General features: G+C 40.8%; 1 protein-coding gene across 1 annotated transcript in view; it reads right to left on the bottom strand.

The window, feature by feature from the left end:
* fech (ferrochelatase) overlaps nucleotides 1-22,660 on the bottom strand; it is a 31,592-nt gene extending 8,932 nt beyond the window's left edge. The window contains exons 1-10 of the mRNA XM_049603593.1: nucleotides 22,446-22,660; nucleotides 19,354-19,444; nucleotides 16,216-16,335; nucleotides 13,881-14,029; nucleotides 11,077-11,211; nucleotides 9,131-9,237; nucleotides 8,669-8,767; nucleotides 7,690-7,797; nucleotides 5,716-5,880; nucleotides 3,476-3,535 (exon numbers count right to left, since the gene is read on the bottom strand). Of these exons, the coding sequence (XP_049459550.1) occupies nucleotides 3,476-3,535; nucleotides 5,716-5,880; nucleotides 7,690-7,797; nucleotides 8,669-8,767; nucleotides 9,131-9,237; nucleotides 11,077-11,211; nucleotides 13,881-14,029; nucleotides 16,216-16,335; nucleotides 19,354-19,444; nucleotides 22,446-22,485 (1,074 nt within the window). The 5' untranslated portion in view covers nucleotides 22,486-22,660. The remainder of the gene's footprint in view (nucleotides 1-3,475; nucleotides 3,536-5,715; nucleotides 5,881-7,689; nucleotides 7,798-8,668; nucleotides 8,768-9,130; nucleotides 9,238-11,076; nucleotides 11,212-13,880; nucleotides 14,030-16,215; nucleotides 16,336-19,353; nucleotides 19,445-22,445) is intronic.
* Between the last annotated feature and the right edge of the window lie 3,324 nt (nucleotides 22,661-25,984).

Here is a 25,984-nt window from a genome sequence, read left to right as displayed (position 1 = left end):
TGGATGGAAACAATATAGCGTAGTTCAAGCAAGATATAACCACTACCATCTACATCACTACATCTGTTTAAAGGTATGTTATTCCGACCTCCTCTATCGTCGTCGTTTGTTGCTGTGTGAAACGTCTGCCCTCTAGTGCCACCTATAGGCTGGATCTATGCCATCAGAAAGGACGCATGGAAGCGCGAGGTCAGTGATGTTTAGAACGATTGATCTATTTTCGTAGATAGGGAGTGTAAATGAGCCTTAAGGTTGTATAAACGAGGAGTGACATACAGTAAGTAAGCTGATTGTACAAGACAGCAACCTGAGCGAGGATCCATCACGAAATAAACCCCTGACATCAGCCGGGCTCTGCGGCAAACATTCTGATGAATGTATTTTTCTTTATTTTCCAGCAGCTGCTGCTTGCAGACGGCAGCAGACTGATGCAGCTCACTGAGAAACTAAAACCACACCGAGGAAACCATCCTTCAGTAACTACCAACTAATCATCCTCTGGATATTGATTTATACACTCACTCTCTCATACACACACACACACACACACACACACACACACACACTCTCTCAAAGACTTGGCGAGGGGTCTCTGAGCGCGGCAGGTTTGACCAGCCAGCCAGCCGGGCGGTTCAGTTCTACTGTAGTCAGCTCTAAAGGTTCCCATTGATCTGCCCCCTTCCTTTAATAAACCCTACACACACACACACACACACACACACACACACTGGAGGAGTTGACTGTTGGGAGAAAGGTTGCAGGGTTGAGGATGAAGGCAAGGAAGGAGGTGGGATGGGAAAGGGAAGAAGGATGGAAGTAAGAAAGGAGGCAAAGGAGAGAAGGAAGGAAGGAAGGAAGGAAGGAAGGAATCCATTTATTGACCCTCTCCTGCCTGGAGTTCACTTACTTCACAGAACCTTCTGCTGCTGTCTCCTCTTCTATTATTTGAGCCCTGCCTGCCTTCCTGCAGTCTTCCCTCCATTTTTTATTTCTCCCTTCTTTTTATCTGTATCTCTCATTGTTTGCTTTTCTTATTTGTGTCCTTTATCACCTCCCCTTGTTCCCAATTGTTCCTAACTCCTACATTTTGCCCTCTTTAATTTACTCCTTCTTTAAGCTTTAAGTCTGTGCTTGTTTGAATATAAATGCAGACCTGCTCCTTTATCAGCACTGAACATGTTCCATCTCTTTAACTGCTTTTCAAAGGTGTTTCATCCATTTATGTAATGTGATAATGAACTTCTCTATCAGTCTTGATCAGGGTTCCTACAACTTGAGGCAAATTAGATTTAAGATTTTTATGATTTAAGACAAATTTTACATTAACAAAAACTGAAGAAGAAAAAAAAAAAACATGAACCGACGTCCAAGAGTTTTTTGACAAGGGTAGAACAGAGGAGGGAAACACCTGGTGAACGATGGTGGGTTCACGGAGAAATTTTGTGTTTCTCACTCTGCATGTGGGATAGTGTTGCCTTGATTCCCATCATGCCAAGTTTAAAAAACATTTTGCTTAAAAAACACAAAGGCTCATGTGCATTGCCTCATGAAATTTCAGCATTGCCGCAAAATTTTGGTCAAATAGCCAGTGTTTTGTTGACTTTGCACTTCACCATGTCGTCTAGTGCAGTAGTTCCCAACTGATTTAGCCACGGGGTCCAGATTTCTCTTTAGGGCCCGTACACCTGCCGCCTTTTTTGCGCCCTCAAATTACTTGTTTTCACTGAAGACGTGCAGCAAGTGGGCTAAAACGCCAAAGCGACATTGGGTGCGTTTACACAATGGCTTCTCATTCAGAATGAAATAATTCTGAATGAAATCATTTGGAATTAAAGTCTTTCCAGGTAGTTTACATGGGAAATATTCATTCTGAATGAGGGTTTACACGGGAGATCAGTTTAATCGCCTTTATTCGGGTCTGTGCAAGGTTTGGGGCAGGGAAGGTTTCTGATTGGATAGGGGGCGGGGCAGATGTTACGTGTTTATGTTTGCTGGAAGAAAACACTGTAGTCCTCGCTCCGGATAACAAGATGCTTGACGATGCTGTTCTTAGTGCCTTTTTCAGGCTTGTTTTGCTTATATTCTTGAAGCAGCAGTACGACAACAACCTTGTTCTGCTAATGCTTCGTCTGTTGAGGAGGAGAAGGGAGGTAGAAGGTCGAAGAAGGGAGACAGAAGACCGTGCTGTGGCGAATGGAAACTGGTGAGTGCAACGAGTCCGACTGCTCTATCTCAGCCCGTTGCTATGCGCGCTATATACGTCATCGCGCCAGAAGGGCAAGGAAACGAGCATGCACAGAAAGATCGGAATGAACTGAAAGAGGAATGAGTGTATACAAGTGCGAGAAATTCTTTCATTAGGAATGACAAACGGAATAAACCACCCCCTTTAATCGGATTTAATTTTTCAATCGGAATGACCGTTTACATGACCACTTTTAATCAGAATGGCTTTTCATTGTGAATGAAAGTGGAATTAAACTGTCCATGTAAACATACTGACTGTGCACACGCATTCCCAGGCACTCATTTTTCAGGGCGAGATAAACCGAGTTCAACTTTTGGAACGCAGCAACGCCCACCGCATGTCGTGTGACGAGAAACAACCAATCACAGCGGACAGATATCTTTCCCTTCTTCTGTAAATATTCAGTCTGATAAATACGTAAAAGTTGATCATGTTAGTGCAGGGCTACCCAGAGCTTTACATCTGTCCCACAGACGATAGGCCTGCACACTTATAAACAGCTCCTGGAGCTCTGCACTCAGGATTTCAGGTAAATAGGCTATATGATGCTTGTTAAGGTTGCTTAGTAACCTCAGACGCAACCTGCCGCCGCGCACTTGAAAGCTGGCACAGAAAAGGCACAAGAGTAGCACCCAGCGCCGGACCTTGGGTTATCCAGGCGGTTGTGTTTGGCCATGTCATCGAGCGAGTTTCCTGTCTCTGTCAAGTAGCTGTCACTCACTCTACAGCAGGAAACAGCACTTCAAAATAAAAGCTCTGTGCTGGAAATTTACTGTACTTAAAATAAAGTGTGTTTTTTTTACAAACTTGACATGTTTGCGAGTCATTCACGGTCCATTCAGAATGGGCCTGCGACCAACTTCTGGTGGGTCACGGTCCAGCTCAACAACATGGCCAAACACAAGTATGAGTGAATGTATTAAACTGTGGGACCTCGAACTAATGAGTAAGGAGAAATCTGGACCCTGTGGCTGGACCGGATGGGAACCACTGATTTAAGATTAATAGATGTTTTTGAGATTTTACAATGTAACGTCAGAAAAAAAAAACCTTCTCCTGCTTCGCATGTCTAAGCATTTTCATTAAGGCCTTATTTTAGATTAATGAATTCGACGCCTTTAGAGACTTTATGAATCTGTGGAAATAGAGATGAATCAGCTCTGTGCGTGTGTGTGTGTGTGTGTGTGTGTGTGTGTGTGTGTGTGTGAGTGTGTGAGAGACACGTACCTTCATAAAGAGAGGGTTCCCATTTAACGACTCTGCTCTCTTGATGTTCTCCACACCACACTGAAGACAGAAAGGAAGACTGGTTGTCACACAAGTTCACATTATCGAAACCAAACATCCAAACACACCAAATCAAACAGGCTAGATGTGAAACCCCCCCGAGTTAACATTCATGTTGGAAATATATCGCTAAATCAAGTTTAACATTAAAGATAAAGATGTCGAGAAAAAAAAAAGTGTTTTCATTTTGTCAGTTCAGTGGTGTGTGTGTTGCCTGGTGCCTCTATCTTTGTGAGGGACAGTCTGAGGTTTCAACCTCTCACATGAGGACATTTTTGGCCAGTGAGGACGTGTTTGTAAAGTGAGGACATGTTTGGAGAGTGAGGACATGTTTGGAGAGTGAGGACATTATGAGATGGCGGGACATTTTGGGGCACTTTTTAGAGTTAGGGGTAGGGCTTGGGAAAGAATTACGAATATTTGTCAGGTTTCTCACAAGTGGAGAAGTACAAACAGTTGCGTGTGTGTGTCTTTGTGGCACCAGTCACATTGATTAGTGGTCACCTCACTGGTGCCTTTACACAGAGAGACACACGCACACACACACACACACACACGCACACACACACGCACACACACGACACACAGCTGCAGCTGATAAATACACTTTTCCTAACTTATTAGAACACTTTACCTGCAGAATGACCACTTTGAAGCCATGAAGAACACTTTGTTTTTTCATGAAGGTTCCAAAAATCAAAGCATTCATTCATTTAACAGCAACACTATATCAAAATATCTGTTAACAAACTTTCACACAACTCCTGCTGTATAATCCAAGTCTCATTTATCCAGTCGTATGCTCAGTACTTCACAAACAGACAGCTCTACTGTGCTAAAACTTGTCTGCGCTCTCTTTAAGCCAGACTCCATTGACAAAAACAGCAATTTTACCGCACTGAGCACATTGAGCTGTCGATCTATCGCTGCCTCCATCACTTACTTTGTCTGTGTTGTTGTGTGACTTCGGTGAATCCAAAGTAACCCTTGAAAACACCAAAGTTACACAATAAGACAAACTAACTAATGATGGAGGCAGCAGGAGACCAGCAGCTCCTGTGTTCAGTGCAGTAAAATTACTGCTTTTATCAATGGAGTCTGGCTTTGAAGAGAGCTTCAGTTCAGTCCCTTGTCAGAAAGGCCTGTTTTTGGGAAGCACTGAGCATACAACTGGATAAATGAGACTTGAATTACTGGATGTTTTGATATAGTTTTGGTGTCATTAAATGCAGACCCTGATTACTTCAATTCATGAGGAATATTTGCCTTTTTTTGGATTCTCTTTTCACTGAGGAGGAATGCAAGAAAAAACAAATTTTCTTCTAGAATTCAAAGTAACACAGGGTGATGAATTGATAGTCAAATGGTCATTTTATGGGTGAAGTACCTCTTTAAACTCTGTGCCAAGTGTGCCATTCGATCTCAACACAAATGAACACGCAGCTGCTCTCCTGTCGTTAATTTCAGGTCATTTCTGCGATAATTAACCTGCAGAGACTTTAAGTTGCTGCACACACATCAGGTAATCCACCACAGTCACTTTATTTCTTAGTCACCATCATCATGTGGCAACATGTTTGAAAACAAACAAGGACTGTTATTTAAAAATCTCGCTGCTGGTGCATTCAAGGTCACTCTAACTCTTAACGAGTTTTGGGTGTCTGCTGCTGAACAACAACCTTTTCAATTAAAGAAACCAACAGACTTTCTTTACATAAAATGCCTCTCACTAACTGTTTAATCTTCCCTTATTTTAAAATGCCTAACTCCCGCTGGTACACCATCAGAGTCATGTCATACTCACCACTTTGTTGCTCTGAGTTTCGGTATTGAACACAAACACTGTTCTCATTCTTTCTCCTCTACTTTGATCAGTTTATTTGTCTGTACTTGCCCCCAGCTATTAACTAGTCAGCGGTTATTATTTGGAAATGTAAGGTACGTCAAATTCCTTTAAGGTTTACATAATGGTGACCTGAAACCAATGCCTACCTGCGAGGAACAAACTCAAATCTAAAAGCTGTCAAACGATTTGACAAGCAGATTTCTTGAACCCAACTAAGTCTTCAAACCTCAAAAAGGTCATGTTAAGTATTACCGCTGTGCACACTAAAGCGTGCAGCTGACTCAACAGCCTGGAGCTGCTGGAAAAGTGAACATGGAGTTTATCTTTTCCTTACCTCCTCCCCGAGCACCTGCCCATACTCGATGTCCAGCTCATGTAAAGTCTCTATGTGGTCGGAGGTGAAGGCGATAGGCACCAGCAGGATGTTCTTCTTCCCTCGCTCGCACAGACCTTTAATCACTTCGTCCGTCTGTGGGCCGAGCCACGGCATGGGCCCCACCTGAACGACCAGACACAAGACATGAGAACAGTTTAATTCCACTGAGGAGGAGATTTACGGCGCTGTTTTTGTGTCACCAGAACATGGTCCAGCGCTTTGATACAGACCAAATGGTCCCCAGGGTGTCCTTGTGACCTTCCCTCTAACGCCACCTTTAGGACAAACTTCACAACTGTAGCCCCACGAAGGCTGTTAATGCTCTGGGAACGATCAAATCACCAGTATGCTGTTCTGTCCAATACTTTCATATTGTGGTCGTAATGGACACTGCAGCCTCCAGGGGGCACTACAGGGACTAGAGACTCTTAGGCAGGATTTATACTTCTGAATTACATTGCTGTCATACCATATGTGTACCCTGCACCGTAGCCTGACGTGCACCTCCCCAGAAATGTAACTACACATCGTGGCGACGCAGACCTCCTGTCTGTCTCTGTAAGCTGAAACCATTTCCCTCAGTGGAAACAAAGCTTTGATTTACTTTAATTTCACAGATAAGAAACAATAAACTATGAAGACAATAAAACCTCCACAAAAAAAAGCATCTCAAGTGTGTGATTTATCCTGGCTTCATATGAGCAGAGGAAATCTCTGCTAGCTGCTAGGCTAATTTATACAATGTAAAATGCCATAGACTTGTGCTAATGACGTTGTATCCTGTTATGTCCTACACACTATATATATTTAGAGCAGTCTGAGTATTCCCACATGTCTGGTACATTAAAAAGGTACCCAGCAACACTTCCCACCCACCCTATACTGTGAACAGCTGATTGGCTGCTCCAACAATTCATGATATGTGACTTTTTGAGCCACTCAGACCTATAGACTGAGAGCTTTGAGGTTTCCTAGCTGAAGTATTAGATGGATGAGTGGCTCCACCCTGTGGCAGCCACAGAAATTACACATTCTGTTGCAGTTGACAAATGGGAAACTGTACACTGTGTGGTTATACATATTCGTAGCTATATAGTTACAAACACTGTGGATATTTTGGAAAAAGAGAAAAGAAAACTAGTGATAGATGGCATTAGAAAGAGCTCCAGAGTGATAAACAAATCCTGCAGTGATCTACAGCATGAGTTTATGAATATTAACCACCCTGGGTTTGAACGTTTGAACGTGTCAGTGCGGGTTTCCTCCAGGTGCTCCAGCTTCCTCCCACAGTCCAAAGACATGCAGGTTAATTGATAACTCTAAATTGTCCGTAGGTGTGAATGTGAGTGTGAATGGTTGTCTGTCTCTATGTGTCAGCCCTGTGACAGTCTGGCGACCTGTCCAGGGTGAACCCCGCCTCTCGACCAGCGTCAGCTGGGATAGGCTTCTCCCTCACTTACCCCAGCAAGCATTTTTTGGTTTAAAAAACATCAACATGAAGACCTGATGTCTAGGCTAAATCACGGCTGAAGTTGGGCTGTCAGTGAAAATTTGGTAGACGTCTAACCATAGCCAAAGTGTAGACGTCATCAATTATACGGCTATGTAGAGACCAGGTCCAAAAAATGGAGATAAACATATTTTAATTACTGTTGACTCTCCATACGTGATTGAATATCATACCGCACACCATTTAATCAATTTCAAAATTAAATCGGTTAGATTTGGGTTACATGTAGCTAGACTAAATCGGAGCTAAATATAGCCAATACGTTTAAATCACGACTATTGCTTGCTGGCTGTTGGTTGTCTGAGCCACTGCTATTCAGTTGTAGCAACCGACCACTAGATGGTACCACTGCTTTATTTAAAACACTGAAGTATCAGTTCACAGTTTGTCTTTTGTGTGTGTGAGTGTGTGTGCGTACTCACCCTGGACTGCCACACTAGTCTGTAGGGGTTACAGTGTCCCAGTCTCTCCATGACTCTCTGAACTGTGGCTCCCACTTCCTGAGGATATGGGTCACCTCTGTTTACAACCTGCAAACGGCACACAGGAGTAACACTGTCAATAGTACTCACAGACAGTATCAGTATTAGTCTGACAAGTAGAAGTAACAGAGGGAAGAGACACGGCTGCAACAGTAGGCATCGCGGTGTGTGCAGGTGACAGCGTTCGGCTTCACCCCAGTGACGCTGCCAGCACCTGGACAGGCAGGGATCTCCAGGGGAAGTCATGTAGGAGCCTTTTACTGATTTTCTGTTCACTTGGCACTTAATAATAGTTTTGTTTATATGTTTGTATGAGTATGTGCCCTCCACAGGTGCTGACCTATAATAGGAGGAGTACCAGGAGAGGGCGTGGCTGACTGCGAGCACACACCGGCTCCTCTCCCCTTCTGATTATTAAGTTCATTTATACCTGCTGTTTTTATTTAACTGAGGCTCCCACAGAAAATGTATGTAACCACTTAATGGTTGGAAGAAAACTACGTTATTTTGGAAACTTTTTTTAAAAAACTCATCACCCAAGGGTCTAATAGACGACAGATGACACACAGCTGGTTGAATATCACAAAGTTTCCCTGCTTCCCTTCACTGGTTCCTGTACAGCAGGGTCAGTCTTTGTTTCACTGTTATAATCATTACAAAGCAAAATCAGCATGTGTATACATTCAGTAGGCTACATCTTCAGTAGCTAGCTAGCTAACCCTACACTTTTCAGGGTTTGATTTGGGTTTTGGAACAGGGAAGAAACGTATATCTTCTATCTATCCATCTACGATAGTGACTGAGAGACGGAGGCTGGTAACAGTGTGACTGCTCCTGGTTGTATTAGTAGGAGGTGTATCAATAGGACTATCAGCATCTATCAGGATCAGCAGGAAGTAGCATCAGCACAAGTACTTACAGCCATGGGGAGCGAGTGTGCCGAGAACAGAATGACAACGTCGTCTCTCTTTTCTTCAGGGAACTTCAGCAGCTCGTTACTGATGTGTTCTGCAAAACACTGCACAAACACACACACACACACACACACACTGAACATTAGTTGTATTTCATGTTTTTTTCTGTTTTACTAAAATGCTGAAACTATAATTTTCCTCGTGGATATAAAAAGTTCCTGACTAATAGCTGCTTCGCACCATGAAAGCTCCATGCTGAGATCTAAAAATACAGCCAGGCTTGTGAGTTGCTACGATTACCAAGCAGGGCCACTTCGCTTTCAGCTCATTAGTTGCTATGACGACCTCTTGCCCTTGTCAATTAATTTCCCAACATTTGTTGTGTTTGTCCTCTCTGAGAGGAGGAGGGGTCTGACAGGAACTCTTATTTTACAGTGTGTACGTATGTGTGCGTGTGTGTGTCTAACCTCCACCAGCAGAGGGTGTGTGGGCCAACGGTCGATGACACTCCAGCGCATTTTTGACCTGTCGCCTCTGTTGCTGTAGTAACGGTAGATTGCGTTCAGACTGCTGCCTGATGACACAAACAAACAAGGACATTAATATTATAAACATGTTCTGAGCTGTTTTCTTTTCAAAGATCAAAAAGAGAAGAGAAGAAAATATATTTCTTCTGTCTTTTAGACTTGTAAGACAGAGCTTTAAAACACTGCAGAGCTTAAAGAGACAGTTCACCCCCAAAATACACATTTCTCCTCCCACCTGTAGAGCTGTTTATCAGTCTAGATTGTTTTGGTATCGGCCGTAGAGATGTCTGCCTTGTCACTGAAATAATGGAACTAGACTGGCTTTCAAAAAACATTTGAAAAACTCAACATCAATGTCTCTTTCCAGAAATCATGACCTGGTTCTTTAAGATAATCCACAGACCTTGTTGTGAGCAGCTTCACGTAGGGACTATCGAACTACACCCACCATCTGTATCACCCCCCAGAGGGAATCATGCATCTACTCATGGACGAGAGGCTCGTGCTCATGACAGCGTGAGATGTGAACATTAATGGTGTCCTTCTTAGCTAGCTCAGTGGTGCTAGGTGAGCTAACAGTAGATGCACACTTCCTCCTGCACTGTGACGTCACCGGACATCACAGCCTGCATTCAGCCAAATATCAACATCTAACGACGTTGGTGGTCAGCTGGGTTCCTTCTGCGTGGTGATTCGGTTGGCAGGTGTAGTTCTTAAGAAAGAACATAGTCCTACATGAAACTGCTCACAACAAGGTCTGTGGATTATCTTGAGTAACCAGGTCAGGATTTCTGGAAAGAGACATTGATGTTGAGTTTTTCAAATGTATTTTATTGGTGCTTTGAGCACCACAAGCTGAGAGAAGGCAGACATCTCTACGGCTGATATCTGCAACACTCTGCAACTCACACCAAAACAATCCAGACTGATAAACAGCACTACAGGTAAGAGGAAATATGTTTTTATGATTTTGGGGTGAACTGTCCCTTTAACTGCAAGACCCAGAAGATCATTACACAACACTTTCCCAGAGTCCTCACAGACTCTTCTACCGATCGAGTTGTAAAAAAGAAATTGTCAGCTGCACTCTGGACTCTGGACTCTGTGTCCTAATCCAAACTAAGATGGCAGCCAGTGGCTATCTGGATAGGAAACAGATAAACTTCTTGGGAAACAGGTTAAAATTGTTTTTTGTCGTGGTGCGTAGGTTACATTTGTTCATCCAGATGTTTAGAAAAGGCACTGAGGACTCTGGAAATATCCTCAGAGCAGCGTTGCCTGACTGAGCAATCATATTTTTACTTTGGCTTCACAGTGAGTAATCAGAGCACTAATCTACAATGGGCAGGAAAAGGAAAAGCATCCAAGTGTTTACAGGCTGGGACAAGTTGAGATGATCACAATTAGGTGTTGATGTGTGAGAACAAAAACAACAGGCTGGAAAACTGTGATGAATCATAATGACATTTGCAACTGAAGCAAAATATGTGCAGACTTATCTTCTACAAATTATGTAGAGAGTGGTTGATATGGATGGTAAAACTTCACTTAAATGAGCATTAACTTGATGATTTGTACCTGATTATTTGCTGTTTTTTTTTATGAATGTGGCCAAGTAGCTGGTTATAATGACATCCCAGCTTTTATGGGTGGGATTAAGAAAGATCCCATAGTGATACTCTGAGTGTGTGTGTGTGTGTGTGTGTCTGAGTGAGTGTGTTTATCAGAGGATAACAGGGTGGATAGCTCTCTGGGTGTGGTCACAGCAGCCACAACAGTCTTTTTTATCTCATAATTTTTCCTTTTATCTTTTATTTTCAATAAATTCAGCACATGTGATGTTTGAATATTTAGTTTCCTCTGTCTGTGCTGTGTGTGACCGTCACCTGTGGTGGAGCAGCTGTACTGAGGGTACTGCGTGAAGGCTACGGCTCTCTCCACTCCGTCTTTCTCCATCTCCTCAATGGCTTCCTCCGTCAGCGGGTGAACGTACCGGAAACCAATGTAGAACTTGTGTGGAGCTGAAGACAAAGACAGTCAACTGTCAATCTTTACTGTTTGAGTAAAACAGCCATAAAGAAGAGACCGCCATTTGTGTTGTTATCAGTGAGGTGTGTGCAGGCGTATGACCAGGCACTCCTTAACTGCGTCACTATCTACACTTCACACACACTTTGCTGCGAACAACCGAGGGCTGTGCTATGAAACAGTTTTGACTTTCTCTGTGGGAGCTGGCTCGACAAATCCTAAAACCCCAGTCACAGATAACGGGCATCATTATGGTCGTTATCAACTTGCTACGTTAACTCAAACTTTCTACTTCTGCGGGCACTCCCATAAAGGCGGCATTTCGCGCGTTATTAAACTCTTCTACCACCTGAAATGGATCAATGGTGTGCAGCCTATTTCCAACTATATATAAAACAATATAAAAAAACCACAGTTGCTGCAAATAAGGCGAATCAAAGTGAAATAAATGTTATTAATTGAATATTATCTGTGATAAATACCAATAGGCTTATCAATTTTCTAACCAATGTTGCTTTAATATAACAGTGATATAAAACAGACTTCAACACATCAGGACCAGGCATTAAAACATGACTCAAAGCGGTGACATTACGGTGCTTTAAAGGAATGATACCGCATTTCATATGCAAGTAAACATCCTCCCGATTAATAATATAGTGAACTATTAATGTATGCTACGTGTGATTTATGAGACAGTTTCTTTTAGAGCCAGTGTGGGCAGATGGACCAGAGAACACTACACACATTCAGTAGTTCAGCAAGAATAACCTTGCAAATTGAATAAGACAGGCTTTCTGCATCACTAATATAGATTCCAGTGGCAAAAGATATTTATATATGATGATACATGCAATACGCTTTACTGTAACTCTTTATTCAGTGGCTTTGCTGATCTAAAAAGTTTGCATTTATGATAAATCACCTGTATCACTCACAGATCGACTACTGACTGAGTGACCCTAGTTCCAAAGGAGCCTTATTGGCCTATTTCAAGATGAAACTCTGAACATAACCTGGTCGGGACCAATTTAGGTGTGTAGTGTAACTTACCATGCATGACATGATCCTTATTCAACATCCCACATCGCATTCCAGGACGAACATTGCAATCAACCAATCACAGCCCTCTGACATCATCAGTGTGCTGCTTCTGTGCGACTTTCAAAATTCCTTTGTGCTTCTTCAGAGCTAAGCTAGTTTTCCACATTGTAGTGTGGAACCTTGTAACCTACTAGAGGGTTAGCAAGTTAGCTTGCTCACTAGGTTGGCTATGCTAACAAGTAAGCTTGTCAACAGGCTTGAACGTTAGCAAGTTAGCTTACGAAGTAGGTGTGCTATGCTAACAAGTAAACTGTCCACTTGTTGGCCTTGTTTACAGGGATACCGATACAAATAAAAACAGATTTTTATTTATCCCGTATAAAAAAAAACTCCAGGTTTACACGATCAGTTGTGAAAACAATATCTCTGTTTGCACGAAAATGCAAAAACGGCAGCTTTTTGCTGCAGTTAGCATGCCAGGCCAGTAGGTGGCGATACGCCATATGTCAAACACCACAGAAGAACGTTCTGCGCATGCACAGTGATTTGTTTTCTTCTTGGCGCTAGTGATAAAAACAATAGCTATGTTTCCATCTAAAAGTGATTCGAATCATTGGGAAATGCGCATTAAAAGAAATATGAATCCTGTGTGTTTCCATTAAATGTACGGACTTTGGTGAAAACTACGAACTCGCGCGAGTTTTCCGCAGAACTGGAAACAAAAAATGTCTTGTATTCTTCTTCTACGTTTTCTGGTTGTTGGCAACCAGCTTGTAAATGCATTACCGTCTTCCTGACCTGGAGTGTGGATATCACCATGGAGAGAGGTGCGCTACGTCAGACTTAATTTGAACTGTTTCCATCCCCCATTTTGTGAATCAACATTTTTTCGAATCAACCCAAACCCGGCTAAAGTGAGCATATTTTAGTTTGTGTCAATCAGAGGATTTTAATTAGAATTTTGGCGTTTCTATCATAATTTTCAGATGCAATACTTCTAGATGCGCATCTAAACAGGCTGATGGAAACATGGCTAATGATAAACTACGTTTTAACCTTATATAGCATAGTTAGCTGCTATGCACTAACTAATATTAGGCATAGCAGACGTCTTTGTGCGCCGATGTAGTGGTGATGTTGATGCAGCAGTGTTAAGTTCATTTGTAAGCTCGTAAGTAGTCCCAAAAGTGCTAACAAAATGTAAACAACCCGGCATATATCCGCCATTGTTGTTGTGGTTCCCGGGCGCCTAATGGGCATGCGCAAACTGGGTTGCAACGTCATCGTTTTCTGTTTACACGTCTCCACAGAAACAGATATTTCTAAAAACTTTCACTTTGGAAGCTGTTTTTGAAAATCTCTGTTTTTGTCAAGAAAAACACTGGTTATGTGTAAATGACAGGTGGAAACACAAAGATAAATACCAGTTTTCAGAAATATACGGAACCGTATCTGTATCTGTCCTCCCTGATAATTAGCATCTAATCCAAGGCCTGCAGGACACAGCCCTCTCACTCCTACAATCATTCAGTTTAATTGGAGAGTTTGACAAACAGGACCACTGTGACCCTCCCTGCCTGTTAAGTGGTGGTGCAGACACACTCTGGGTCTGTCTCACCTGTCTCAGGACTCATCTCGTCTAGCAGCTTCACCATGCCCTCTCCCTGCATGGAGGTCCAGTGTTTGATGGGCGAGCCTCCTCCGATCTTACTGTACTGCTCCTGGATTTTCGGCGTGCGGCGCTTGGCGATGAACGGGCCGAGCTTACTGCAGAGCAAGGGACAGACTGAAGAGTTACAACTACTACAAACATAGACTTTATTACAGTGCAATATTACCTGCTAAATATTCTGATCTGACTGTAGCTTCAGTCTGAGACCTCAAGACTTAGTTTTGTTACTAATGTTAGCTTATCAGGTTAGCTTGTAAGATTACTGTTAGCTCCAGCAGCTAATGTTAGCTTGTGAGATCACTGTCTGCTCCAGCAGCTAATGTTAGCTTGTGAGATTATTGTTAGCTACAGCAGCTAATATTAGGTTGTCAAGTTAGCTTGTAAGATTAATGTTAGCTCCAGCAGCTGATGTTGCCTTATGAGATTATTGTTAGCTACAGCAGCTTATATGGTTTTGTCATGTTAGCTTGTAAGCTTGCTGCTAGCTACAGCAGCTAGTGTTAGCTTGTGAGGATACTGTTAGTTCCAGAAGCTAATGTTAGTTTGTCATGTAAGCTTGTGAGGATACTGTTAGTTTCAGAAGCCAATATTAGTTTGTCATGTTAGCTTGTAAGACTGCTGCTAGCTACAGTGGCTAGTGTTAGCTTGTGAGGTTACTGTTGGTTCCAGAAGCTTATGTTAGTTTGTCACGTTAGCTTGTGAGGCTACTGTTAGTTCCAGAAGCTAACATTAGTTTGTCATGTTAGTTTGTAAGATTGCTGCTAGCTACAGCAGCTAGTGTTAGCTTGTGAGGATACTGTTAGTTCCAGAAGTCAATGTTAGTTTGTCATGTTAGCTTGTAAGATTACTGTTAGCTCCACCAGCTAATGTTATCTTGTGAGGATACTGTTAGCTCCGGCAGCTGCTGTTAGTTTGTCATGTTAGCTTGTAAGGTTACCGTTAACTCTTTTTAGAAAATCACTGTACGCTTTATTCCAGGGCTGATCGGCCATCTTTGACCTTTCGTAGGCCAGTCATTGATATTTGTTCATTTATAAAGCCATACTGTGTAAACTCCCCTTGTACATTAGCACTTTGACTGAGCAGAGATCTGACTGTACTACAGTCTGAGATCTCAAGACTCAGTTTTGTTGTCTGCTCCTCGTGCTCAGACTGAGCTGGGAAAGAAAGCTTTTACGTGCTGCTATCTTGTCCACGTCTGCTTGTTAAATATGGGTTAAATAAATAAATAAAAATAGAATTTGGTTTTAAAACCAAGATACTGGACAAAATAACATTCTGACTCGATGATGGCGGCAGATTAAAGGTCAGAGGAGCATCAGATTACTGCATCTCAACCTGAGGGGGGCATGCATATCTGTACATGGCAATCAGTTTATTATTTCACATGACCTGACTGTCAGGACAGCTACACCAAAATGTCTTTGGGAATTACACACAGATTGCTCCTGTAACATCAACATACAACTAACAGTCATGTAGAAAATCATATGTGCTGCGATGAAATCATTATTCTGGGTTATCATCTGACCTAAGGTTCCCAGATTACTCTGAGGTGGTCAACAAGAATGTTTCCTTTCTTTTATTTACTCTATTTTTCTTGTTTCTGCTTCTGAAACACTGGATACTTTCATGTCAGATGGGAAAAACCCTTTTGGTTGACCTACTTGTAACTCACAATCACTCTAAAACCATAACCTGTGACGTTGGGTCACAAGAAAGTCATTTTAAGGAGTTCCAAGCCAAAGAAGGTTTGGGAAAGACCACTTTGAAAGGATCAGTGTCGTTCAGAGTTAACGTTAAACTGAAGCGCCACAGAGTTTTTTCTCCTCAGCAGCAACAAGAAACACTTTGTTGGTCGGGTTATTATGAAACAGACAAACAGAGCATAGCAGAGCACCATGAGCTTACAGTCTTCCCCATTTGCTCTCATGTTTGTCAACCCAACAAAACTGTAATATGTATCCACGTAAATACAAATTGTTTAAACTGTTCATAGTGTGTTTGTGTGTGTGTGTACAGCCTATGATTTATAGAGGCAATCAGAGGTGCTTTCCAGACTCCATTTGCAATGTTATTTTCAGCTGTAAAAACAGCAAGTCCAATCCCCAAACAAACACACACTAAATGAATGTTACACTTGTGTATCGACCAGCTGCTGATAACTGTGATATCTTTTTCCAGTAAACTGGCAAAGACTTGGGAGATGTTGATGTCAGTCCCTCTTGGCCCAGAGAAAGATAACAAAGGCACAAACTGAGAGTCTGTCCATGGTACATACTTCTGTACAGGGAGTTTCATCAGGTCTGTGTCCATGAAGAGCCGCAGCAGGAAGTCGTGAACGTCTTCTAGTTTCTCGGGTCCTCCCATGTTTAACATCAAGATGCCCGTCTTAGGTTTCCTGCGGGTACAAGAGATTCATAATCAATAATTCATGTCTGACAATGCCTTGACTCCCTGCAAAAATATGTGGATCTTATTGATTATTGATGATGGCTAATTAATGAGTCTTCCTACGAATAACTCTCACAATATATTGATTTATATCTGCTAATGCACAGATTAATAGTAGATTATTGATTGCTAATGCCATTATGCTAGCATAAAAAGTAATTTGTATAATATGGATGTTTCCATACAGATATGATTTGTTGTTCATGAACAGCTCTAAATGTCTTGCTAACCTGTGAAATGAACACATGCTAAGGCAACAAATGTTAGCTTGTTGTATCAGGCTGTTGCGCTAACGTTAACTACCACCCAATCTTAGCTTGTTATGGTAGCTTGTGAAATAAACTTAAACTCCAACAGCTAATGTTTCCTTTTATTTCTTGCGAGGGAAAGCAGCAAAGACACACAAAAGCTAACTCTAGCAGCTATTAGTTTGTCATGTTAGCATGTGAGATTATTTTTAGCTTTAGTAACGTTAGCTAATGTTAGTTTGTCATGTTAGCATGTGAAATTATTGTTAGCTTCAGCATCTTATGTTAGTTTGTCATGTTAGCTTGAGAGATTACTGTTAGCTCCAGCAGCTAATCTCAGTTTATGAGATTATTGTTAGCTCCAGCAGCTAGTGTTAGCTTGTGAGGACACTGTTAACTCCAGCAGCTAATGTTAGTTTGTCAAGTTAGCTTGTTAGATTACTGTTAGCTCCAGCAGCTAATGTTAGCTTGTGAGGACACTGTTAGCTCCAGAAGCTTATGTTAGTTTGTCATGTTAGCTTGTGAGGATACCATTAGCTACAGCAGCTAATGTTAGTTTATCAGATTAGGTTAGCTGATTACTGTTAGCTCCAGCAGCTGATGCTAGTTTGTCATGTTAGTTAGTAAGATTACTGTTAGCTCTATCAGCTAATGTTAGTTGTCATGTGAGTTAGTAAAATTGCTGTTAGCTCCATTAGCTAATGTTAACTTGTGAGATTAATGTTAGCTGTAGCAGCTAATGTTAGTTAAGTATGTTGGCTTGTAAGATTACTGTTGGCTTCAGCACTTACTATTAGCTTGTGAGGGTACTGTTAGCTCCAGCAGCTAATGTTAGCTTGTAGAGCACTTTGTGTTTTACTGAAGCAGTATGTGTTAGCTTTTTCTCTCAGTCTATAAAGGTAACATTATCTTAAGTAGCTAATGTCTGCTTGTTGTGTCCCCGTATGAAATGTACCTTACCTACAGCAGCTATTAGCTCAAGGTGTAAGGTTGTGAAATAACTTTGGCACAAGCAGCTAATGTTTGCTCGCTCTGTCTGCTTGTGAAGCCAACTTCGGTGCCACCAGCTAATATTAGCTTGTCAATAAGTTCTGATGGGTGTTGTAATGCTTTCTGCTGTGCACTACATCACCAGTGCAGATTCACACATGCACAGCTCTGACATCTGCTTGTTTTAACCCTAAAGAATCTGCTGTCTCGTTCGCCTTATTGTTTCGTTGTCAACTTCAAAGGGTAGATAAGAGCCAAAAAACCGTGAGGACAGAGATGAGAAGGATCGTGTAACAAAAGACATCAACAGGAAGCACAGACTGCCAACACATGGCTGGCAACAATCACCATTGTCACACGTCAACCGTAGTTTTTCGACATGTGGGTCCTTTTTTTGTTTGTCACATTCACAGGCAGAGGACACACATGTACTTGCACATAGCTGATGTGATGCACATTGCTGCCGACAGTGTCACAGTGTTCAACAGATCTACAGGTTGCACCAGTGTACCAGGAAATGCAGGAATGTGTCAGCTTGCCAGTGAAGAGGAAGACTTCCTTCAAGTAAACATGTAAACAATGCTGGTTCTTAACTTTAAGAAACTATGCATGTGGCCTACGCTGCTGTAAGCATTTACACATGTGCAGTGTTGTGTCTCTGTCACTTTGCAGGTACACCTCCAAAACACTAGTCTTTGTCGACGTTTTTGTGAGGTCTTGTTAAGTTTAGTTGATTCAAAACACACATTAAACACACATTAAACATGGCTTAATAGAGACAGTTTCAAACACAAGAACACAAATCAGCTTCACTATAACTCGCAGCATTCACAGACAAATACTTGTCTTTATCTGGACACATTTTCCCCACAAATACAACATGCTAATGTTTTTAGCACAAGCCTATGGTATTTTACATTGTATAAATTAGCCTAGCAGCTAGCAGACTTTTTCTCTACTCATATAAAACCAGGGACAACAGCAACATTTAACATATGTTACAAAGGTCTGCGTCGTTGTGACGTGTAGTTACATTTCTGGGGAGGTGCACGTCAGGCTACGGTGTGTACCTACATCAGTGCAGAGCCTATGTGGTAGGTACAGCTCTGATTCGAGGCATAAGTATAAATCCTGCATAAGGGACAACTTCTGAACAGAGAAAGCAAACGAGCTTGATGACATGGCCAAACACAAGTATGATGTTGAATGTGTTAAACTGTGTGGACCTTGAACTAATGACTAAGGAGAAATCTGGACCATGTGGTTGGACCAGTTGGGAACCACTGCTTTAGTGGGTAAAATGGAGGCTATGGAGGCTGGAGAGACTGTTTTTACAGAGGAGAAAAGAGAACTGATAGAGAGCGTCATCACATGGAGCAATGACAAACACCTCAAGCTCATTATCAGCCAAACGAGCCAAAGGATGTGGTGGACTATCAGAGGAACAGGAAGCCAGAGAACAGGGGAAGTCAAGGGGGTTGACCTTTTGGAAATAAAATGTCAGAACTTCATCATATTATCCTTTTAGACATTTGTGTGAAAGTTTATAGTAATTGGTGTATGAATTCTTGAGTTATGACCAAAGACGTGGTGTCTTTTGTTTGTTTGTTTAGCAGCAGCTGGAGCCAACAACTCCGGACAAAGACCAGACAACTGATGGACAACGGCACACAGACGGCTAACAGCAGGCTATTGTCTTGTGTCTGACAGTTGTGTGTGTGTGTCACCTGTTCTCCTGTGTTTCTGGAGTCGCAGTCTGGGCTAAAGCAGCAGCAGTGGAGCGTCTCCTGACACTCAGACTGACGCTGCTCCTGGCAACTATAACAAAAGAAGAAGAAGAGGGATTATTCAGTCAAGTCAGTATTACTGGGCGTGCACAGTTTTTTCCATCACCTTACACTCATACATTTCAAAGCTTTCACCCTCTGAAACGTCTCTTAGTTTTCAATTAATGCAGTGCATCTGATTTTGTGTCAAATCTTGACCTCCTCCTTTAACCTGACAGAGACATTGCTGCATCACAGTTTGAGTCTGATATGTCTGAAAAACGCTGGGCAAGTAGGGCAAGAAAAACATGTTATCAACGGTCCTTGAAAAGGGAACATTTGAAATTTTGAATGAAAAGGTGGTTTTGTGTCTCTTTGACGTAATTTTTTATCTCTTCTGATCGTTTTGTGTCTCCTTGTGGTTGATTTGTGTTACTTTAACGTCATTCTGTGTGTCTTTGAGATATTTTTTGTCTATTTTTTGTCATTTTGTGTCTCCTGGCGGTTGATTTATGTCTCTTTGTTGTTGTTTTGCATTTCTCTGTAGTCCTTGTGTGTCTTTGAAGTAATTTTTTCTCCATTTTGGTCATTTTGTAGAGATTTGTGTCTCATTGTGGTTGTTTTGTGCCTCTTTTAAATCGTTACAAGTCTCTTTGAGATCATCTTTGGTTGTTTTGTGTCACTTTGTAGTCATTAATGGTGTCTTTGAAATCATTTTTTGTCTGTTTTGGTCATTTTGCACTACTTTGCAGTCATTTTTTTGTCTCCTTGTGGTTGTTTTGTCTCTCTGTAGTAGTTTTTTGTTGATTTGTAGTCATTTTGTGTCACCTTGTGGTTGTTTTGTGTTTCTGTAAAGTCATAATACGTCTCTTCGAGGTACTCTGTCTTTTTTGGACATTTTGTGTTGCTTTGTAGAGATTTGTGTCTCATTGTGGTTGTTTTGTGCCTCTTTCTAATCATTATCTCGTGTAGCGTGTGAAATAGAGTATGGTGAACGTGCTAGGAAAGGTAGTATCAGCCCTGCTTCTACCTGGAGCTCGCATCAATGGAGCCTGTGTTTGGTTGAAGGTGGCAGTGCTGTTTGGGCTGAGAAAGCCATGCATAAGTAAGGTAAAGGAGGTTATTGGGTTGGTGCGGGGAGCAGTGAGACCTGGCATTAGGGGAGTGTCTCTGGGACGCCAGAGATCACTGTCTAGCCTCCTGGAGGTGTCGTGGGACCAACTAGATGAAACACTGGTGAAAGGAGGTTCCCACCCCATGACCCCAAAGACATGTTAGTTATCACAGCTCACTGGTCTGTATCGTTAAGCCTTGCCATAGGGCTTAGGTTTTTCACTGAGTGCTGATCCTTTCTCTAGAGCACACACTTCTTGTGTTTATTTGAATTGAGGTCATCTTTGGTTGTTTTGTGTCACTTTGTAGTCATTAATGGTCTCTTTGAAATATTTTTTGTCAGTTTTGCACTACTTTGCAGTCATTTTTTGTCTCCTTGTGGTTGTTTTGTTTCTCTTTCTGGATGTTTTGTGTCTCTTTGTAGTATTTTGTGTCTCCTTATGGTTGATTTGCGTCTCCTTGTGCTTGTTATGTGTTTCTTCAAAGTCATTCTGTGTCTCTTTGAAGTATTTTTGGTCATTTTGTGTCTCCTGGCGGTTGATTTGTGTCTCTTTCTTGATGTTTTGGGTCTCTCTGTAGTCCTTGTGTCTCTTTTAAATGATTTTTTGTCTATTTTGGTAACTCTGTGTTGCATTGTAGTCATTTGTGGCTCTTTGTGGCTGTTTTGCCCACTTTTGTAACTATGACATGTCTCTTTGTATCTCTTGGTGCCCTCATTTGTCTGTGAGGTCATTTTGAGTCTCTTCCTGATTAGTATGTATTAATTTGGGTTACATTTTGCAGGGGGCACCTGACACTTTGGGGCCCTGGGCTTATGCACGGTATCTATCCATACATGTTAATAACCTTATACCAAAAGTTAGCCTGATACATTTTGTGTCTTTGGAGGATCTTCACCACAATTTAATTTAAAGGTGTGTCAGTTTCAACAATGTTTGGCCAATTGACATAAGATTGATAAGAAGGATGCAACAAAGTACAGTAGCACCATGAGTTTCTGACACTAAAATGACCTCTTTCGTGAAGTCACACAACAAGCCATTAAGACACTTTAATAATTGTCAACACTGCGATCAGAGTCAGTGTCTGAAATAACAAAGACATGTGTCCCAAGCTACAGAGGACACACAGAAACCAGTGTCTCCTGATTGATGTAAATCCTCAGTGTCACAGATGAAGTCCAACAGTCTAACAGTCATGGCTGCAGTACCTCGCAGTGCCACCAGGAGGCCCGCTGCGATTATGCAAGTTCACAACACTGGAATTGTGTAACTCCGAATTTTAAGTTCTTTATCACTCGCCCTGAAAACGCGCCGTTAACGGCTACGTGTCGTATTTACGGATCCTCTGCCTGTTACTAAATGCAGCACAAGCCCGGGATAAGTCCATTATGTAACATTAACATCAAACTGTAACCTACAGTAATGCTGGGCTGCGTCAAAGCAGCGGGAGTTAGCAACGGGCTAGCTACGGAAACAGCGCCATTTCTTTAAAAAATAAAAGCAGGCCAACGGTGGCCTTTTAACAATTATTAGGAATTCGCGAAGACAAAACGGCAAATACTAACGAGGATAATGACATCGTTATTGTTAATGCGAGATTAAAGAAATACTTAAGCTTTAAACGCCATTAACACTGCAAATTAGCGCGTCAGATTTCCGTCAAGGATTTTATTGTGAAAATCCAAACAGGATGCTGAGCTTCCACATCATTGCTAGCTTAGCGCCCGTTTATGAAATGATGATGCCAATGTCAGCGTGTTGTTGAGTTTACTCTCCCAAACACCGCCGCTCCGTTACTCCAAACTGCCTTCTAGCTGTTCTAAATAAACACACTAACACAGTTTACTCCGTCACATTACATTCCGAGCTGAACCATGAAACTTGCAGGTTTCTCGTGCCAGCTTTGACCAGGCTAACTTAGCTCACAGTCACACTCACATTGGATCAAGCGACCGGCGCTGCCCAGGACTGCCATCATGGTAACTTCCTGTTTTCGCCGCCGATTAAAGTCTCTGTTCCCGCCGCAGTGGAGGCCGGATAGTTGTGCTTTAAGCGGCTGCTTCCACGAGTGTCCCCCTCACTGAGTGACCTGCTGGACAGACCGATGTGTCAGCCAGATTCCTTCAGCTTCCACCAGCTGGCTGCACGGACTCCTGGCGTGTCAAGTTTGATGGCGATATCTATCGTACTTCCGGTTCTCGATTTCACAATAAGAGCACTCAAGGCAAAGGTGGGATGATGGAGCATTTTTAGATACGTTTTGGATTTATGTAAAAGTGCAGTTATTTTTTTTTATCACACATGGTTTAGTATTTGTATACTGAAAGTTTGCCAGTTGCTTAGTTAAAATTACGGAGGCACGATACGAACTCTTGCATTATAAATTGTAAATTAAAATGCAAATTATTTCTTGTTTCTGTTTTTAGTTTTTGTCTTTTTTGTGTTGTGTTGATTTTTTGTTGTCTACGTATCTGTTTGTATTTCTATAAATATAATAATTTGGGGCGTTGGTGGTTTAGTGCTAGAGTGGTAGACCATGTACAAGGCTGTTGCCGCAGCGGCCCGGGTTCGACTCTGTGGCCCTTTGCTGCATGTCTCTCCCTCTCTCTCTCCCTTTCACACTTCACTATCCTATCAACTAAAGGCAAAAAAATGCCCATAAAAATATCTGAAATAATAATAATAATAATAATAATAATTATATATATATATATATATATATATATATATATATAATTTGTGCACAAAAATGAAGTGGGGGAAAAAAAACACAACTTTATTATTTTCAATTTAATGCACCTTTGTATTCAGTAATATGTAATTACTGATTTCGTATTTTCATTTGTCTTTGATATTGATTGTTTTTACGCACTTTTACTGTACTTTTAAAATATATTTTCAAAAAAAAAAAAGTTTATGAATGTTTATTTTCACCATATCTTTTTATTTTTACAAATTTCATTGGGGAATTTTTCCATGCTTTTATTGTAGAGACAATTTTGTTTCATTTCCGGTCTGAAGCCAAATCACTCTGGTTTGCTTGACGCAGAGCCGTTATCTTAGAATGACGTCACAGCTACGTTTGTCTAAATGATGAGATAACCCCGCCCCCGCTCGTGCCGGCCACACCCACTTTAGAAAGTGTGTGTGTGTGTGTGTGTGTGTGTGTGTGTGTGTTCAGAGATAGCTTATCAGTGCTAACAGTCACTGTTTAACCCCGTTTGTGGTTCTGGTGGAAGAGAGGAAGATAGAGGCAGGAGGGATGGAGAGAAATAAAGAAAGACAAAAAAAAAGACAAAGTAACGGAAGAAAAGGTAACTGCAAGTAACGAGAGTACATTAATGATGGACGGGTGATGGGTTTGGTTGTAAGAATTAAATAGAAGATGTTTTAATGAACTGTAGTTGATGCAAGCTGGATTCAAACCGCTTTATGAAAATGAGATGTGTGAACAACACTGAAGCACTAACCTGTAAAACTGTCTGCTCACATGAAGTTAAATAAAATAAAATAAAATAAAACAAAACAAAACAAAATAAAATAAAAACAGAACAAAATGAAATAAATAAAAACAAAAAGAAAAGACAATACAAATAAAAAAAGAACAAAATACAATGAAATAAAATAAAATAAAGTAAAACAAAACAAAAAATATACTGAAATAAAATACAAAATAAAATAACACAAAATACAATACATTACAGTTAAACAAAACGAAACTAAATAAAACAAAATAAAATACAACAAAATAAAATAAACTTAAACAAAAGAAAATACAATAAAATAAAAACATAACAAAATAAAACAAAATTAAATTAAACAAAATAAAATAAAATAAAGCAAAATACAATACAATATATGAAACAAAACAAAGTAACATAAAACTAAAATTAAATAAAATAATGACTAAATAAAACAAAACAAGCAGGGCAGAACATTTTCACTAAATAAAAGCAGCACTTCTTGTGAATCTTGTAAAGAGAATTCATTTCTCTTCCTGGAGAACATTTCCTTGAGCAGGTTTTTACAGAAGCTGTTGTTTTGTAAAAACCTGCTCGGTTCCTTTGAAATGAGAGTTTGTTTCCTTCTTTGTTTCAAAACCACTTCTTGAGAATGAAGAGGCGCTGAAGAGGAACCAGTAACTGTTTTTAACCAAACACACGTGCGAGACACAAAAGGAGGCCCTCATGTACGCAAGAAGCACCTGTCTGCCTGTCTGCTGTCTGCCTGCCTGTCTGCCTGTCTGTCCTCACAGCAGAGACAGTGCTGCTCCAGCGTGTCAGCATGGTTTCTTTGTATTTCTATGGAAGTCGTGGTCTCTCCCACTCACATCATGGTACCACTGTCAGTTATTGCAGAGCAGCAGCACCTAGTGGCCATTAGAGGAACTGCAGCTTCACTCTGCTGCTGCTGTTGATAACAAGATGCTGCAGGGATGATGCTTTTATGAAACCTATGTTTTATTCAGCAAGATAAACTGACAGTAATATTTAAAACAATGACAGCATAATGTAAAAGCAGCTGTCAGTGTGTCGTTATTTGATTTACACATCTGGAAAGCACTGGGAGGAGGTTTACACTTATTAAATCCAACACTGACTCCATGAGTCACTGAGTGATCATGAACCAGACAGCTTCCTTATGTACATAAACCTTAGACTTTACATTTTCTATGACTAATTAACTTTTTCATACAAAAATAACTCATAGTATTAATTACCAAACATTTATGTAATTTGCAATTTATGGGACATTTCTTACCAAGTTGCTCATTGCCTTTTCCCCCATGTCTTCAGATTGGTAGAAAAAGATTTCCGCACACTAACGCTGATGCAGTGTTTCACAACTGCAGAGATGAATGTGTGTGGAAATCTTTTTCTACCGATCTGGACTCACTGATGTTTTCAGCACCTTGCTAAGACTGAGCCAGGTGGAGCGAGTCTATTCTGCATCATCCCCATGTTTTTAAAAAAGAATAGTGAGAAACAAAAAGGAAATGACCTGAGAAAGTGCTTAAAAACTACAATAATTCTGTACCACAATTTTAAATATGCAGTAATAATAATTATAAATATAATTTTCCCCCTGGTTTTTAGAGTTAAAATAGTTTTCTAAATCTTTTTTTTTCCCAATTTATGTGACATTTCTTACCAAGTTGCCCATAGCCTGATCTAACATAAACAAGGAAATGACCTGTAAAAGTGCAATCATTCTATACCATAATTTTAAATACGTAATAATAAGTAATATTAATAGAAACTTTCACTAGCTATTTTCTTCCATAGTTTTTGTTTTAAAATATATATTTTTTTAAATCTTTTTTTTTTTTTTTTGGCAATTTATGGGACATTTCTTAAGAAGATGCTCATTATGTTTTTTCTCTATTTTTACAAAAAAGAAATAAATTACCTGAAAAAAAGTGCTTAAAATTTACAATAACCATAATTTTAAAATATGTAATAATAATAATAAAACAA

Source organism: Epinephelus fuscoguttatus, linkage group LG18, assembly GCF_011397635.1.
Source record: "Epinephelus fuscoguttatus linkage group LG18, E.fuscoguttatus.final_Chr_v1".
Classification (NCBI taxonomy): Eukaryota; Metazoa; Chordata; class Actinopteri; order Perciformes; family Serranidae; genus Epinephelus; species Epinephelus fuscoguttatus.
The sequence above is the reverse complement of the archived record's forward strand: the minus strand, read 5'-3'. Positions and strand labels throughout refer to the sequence as shown.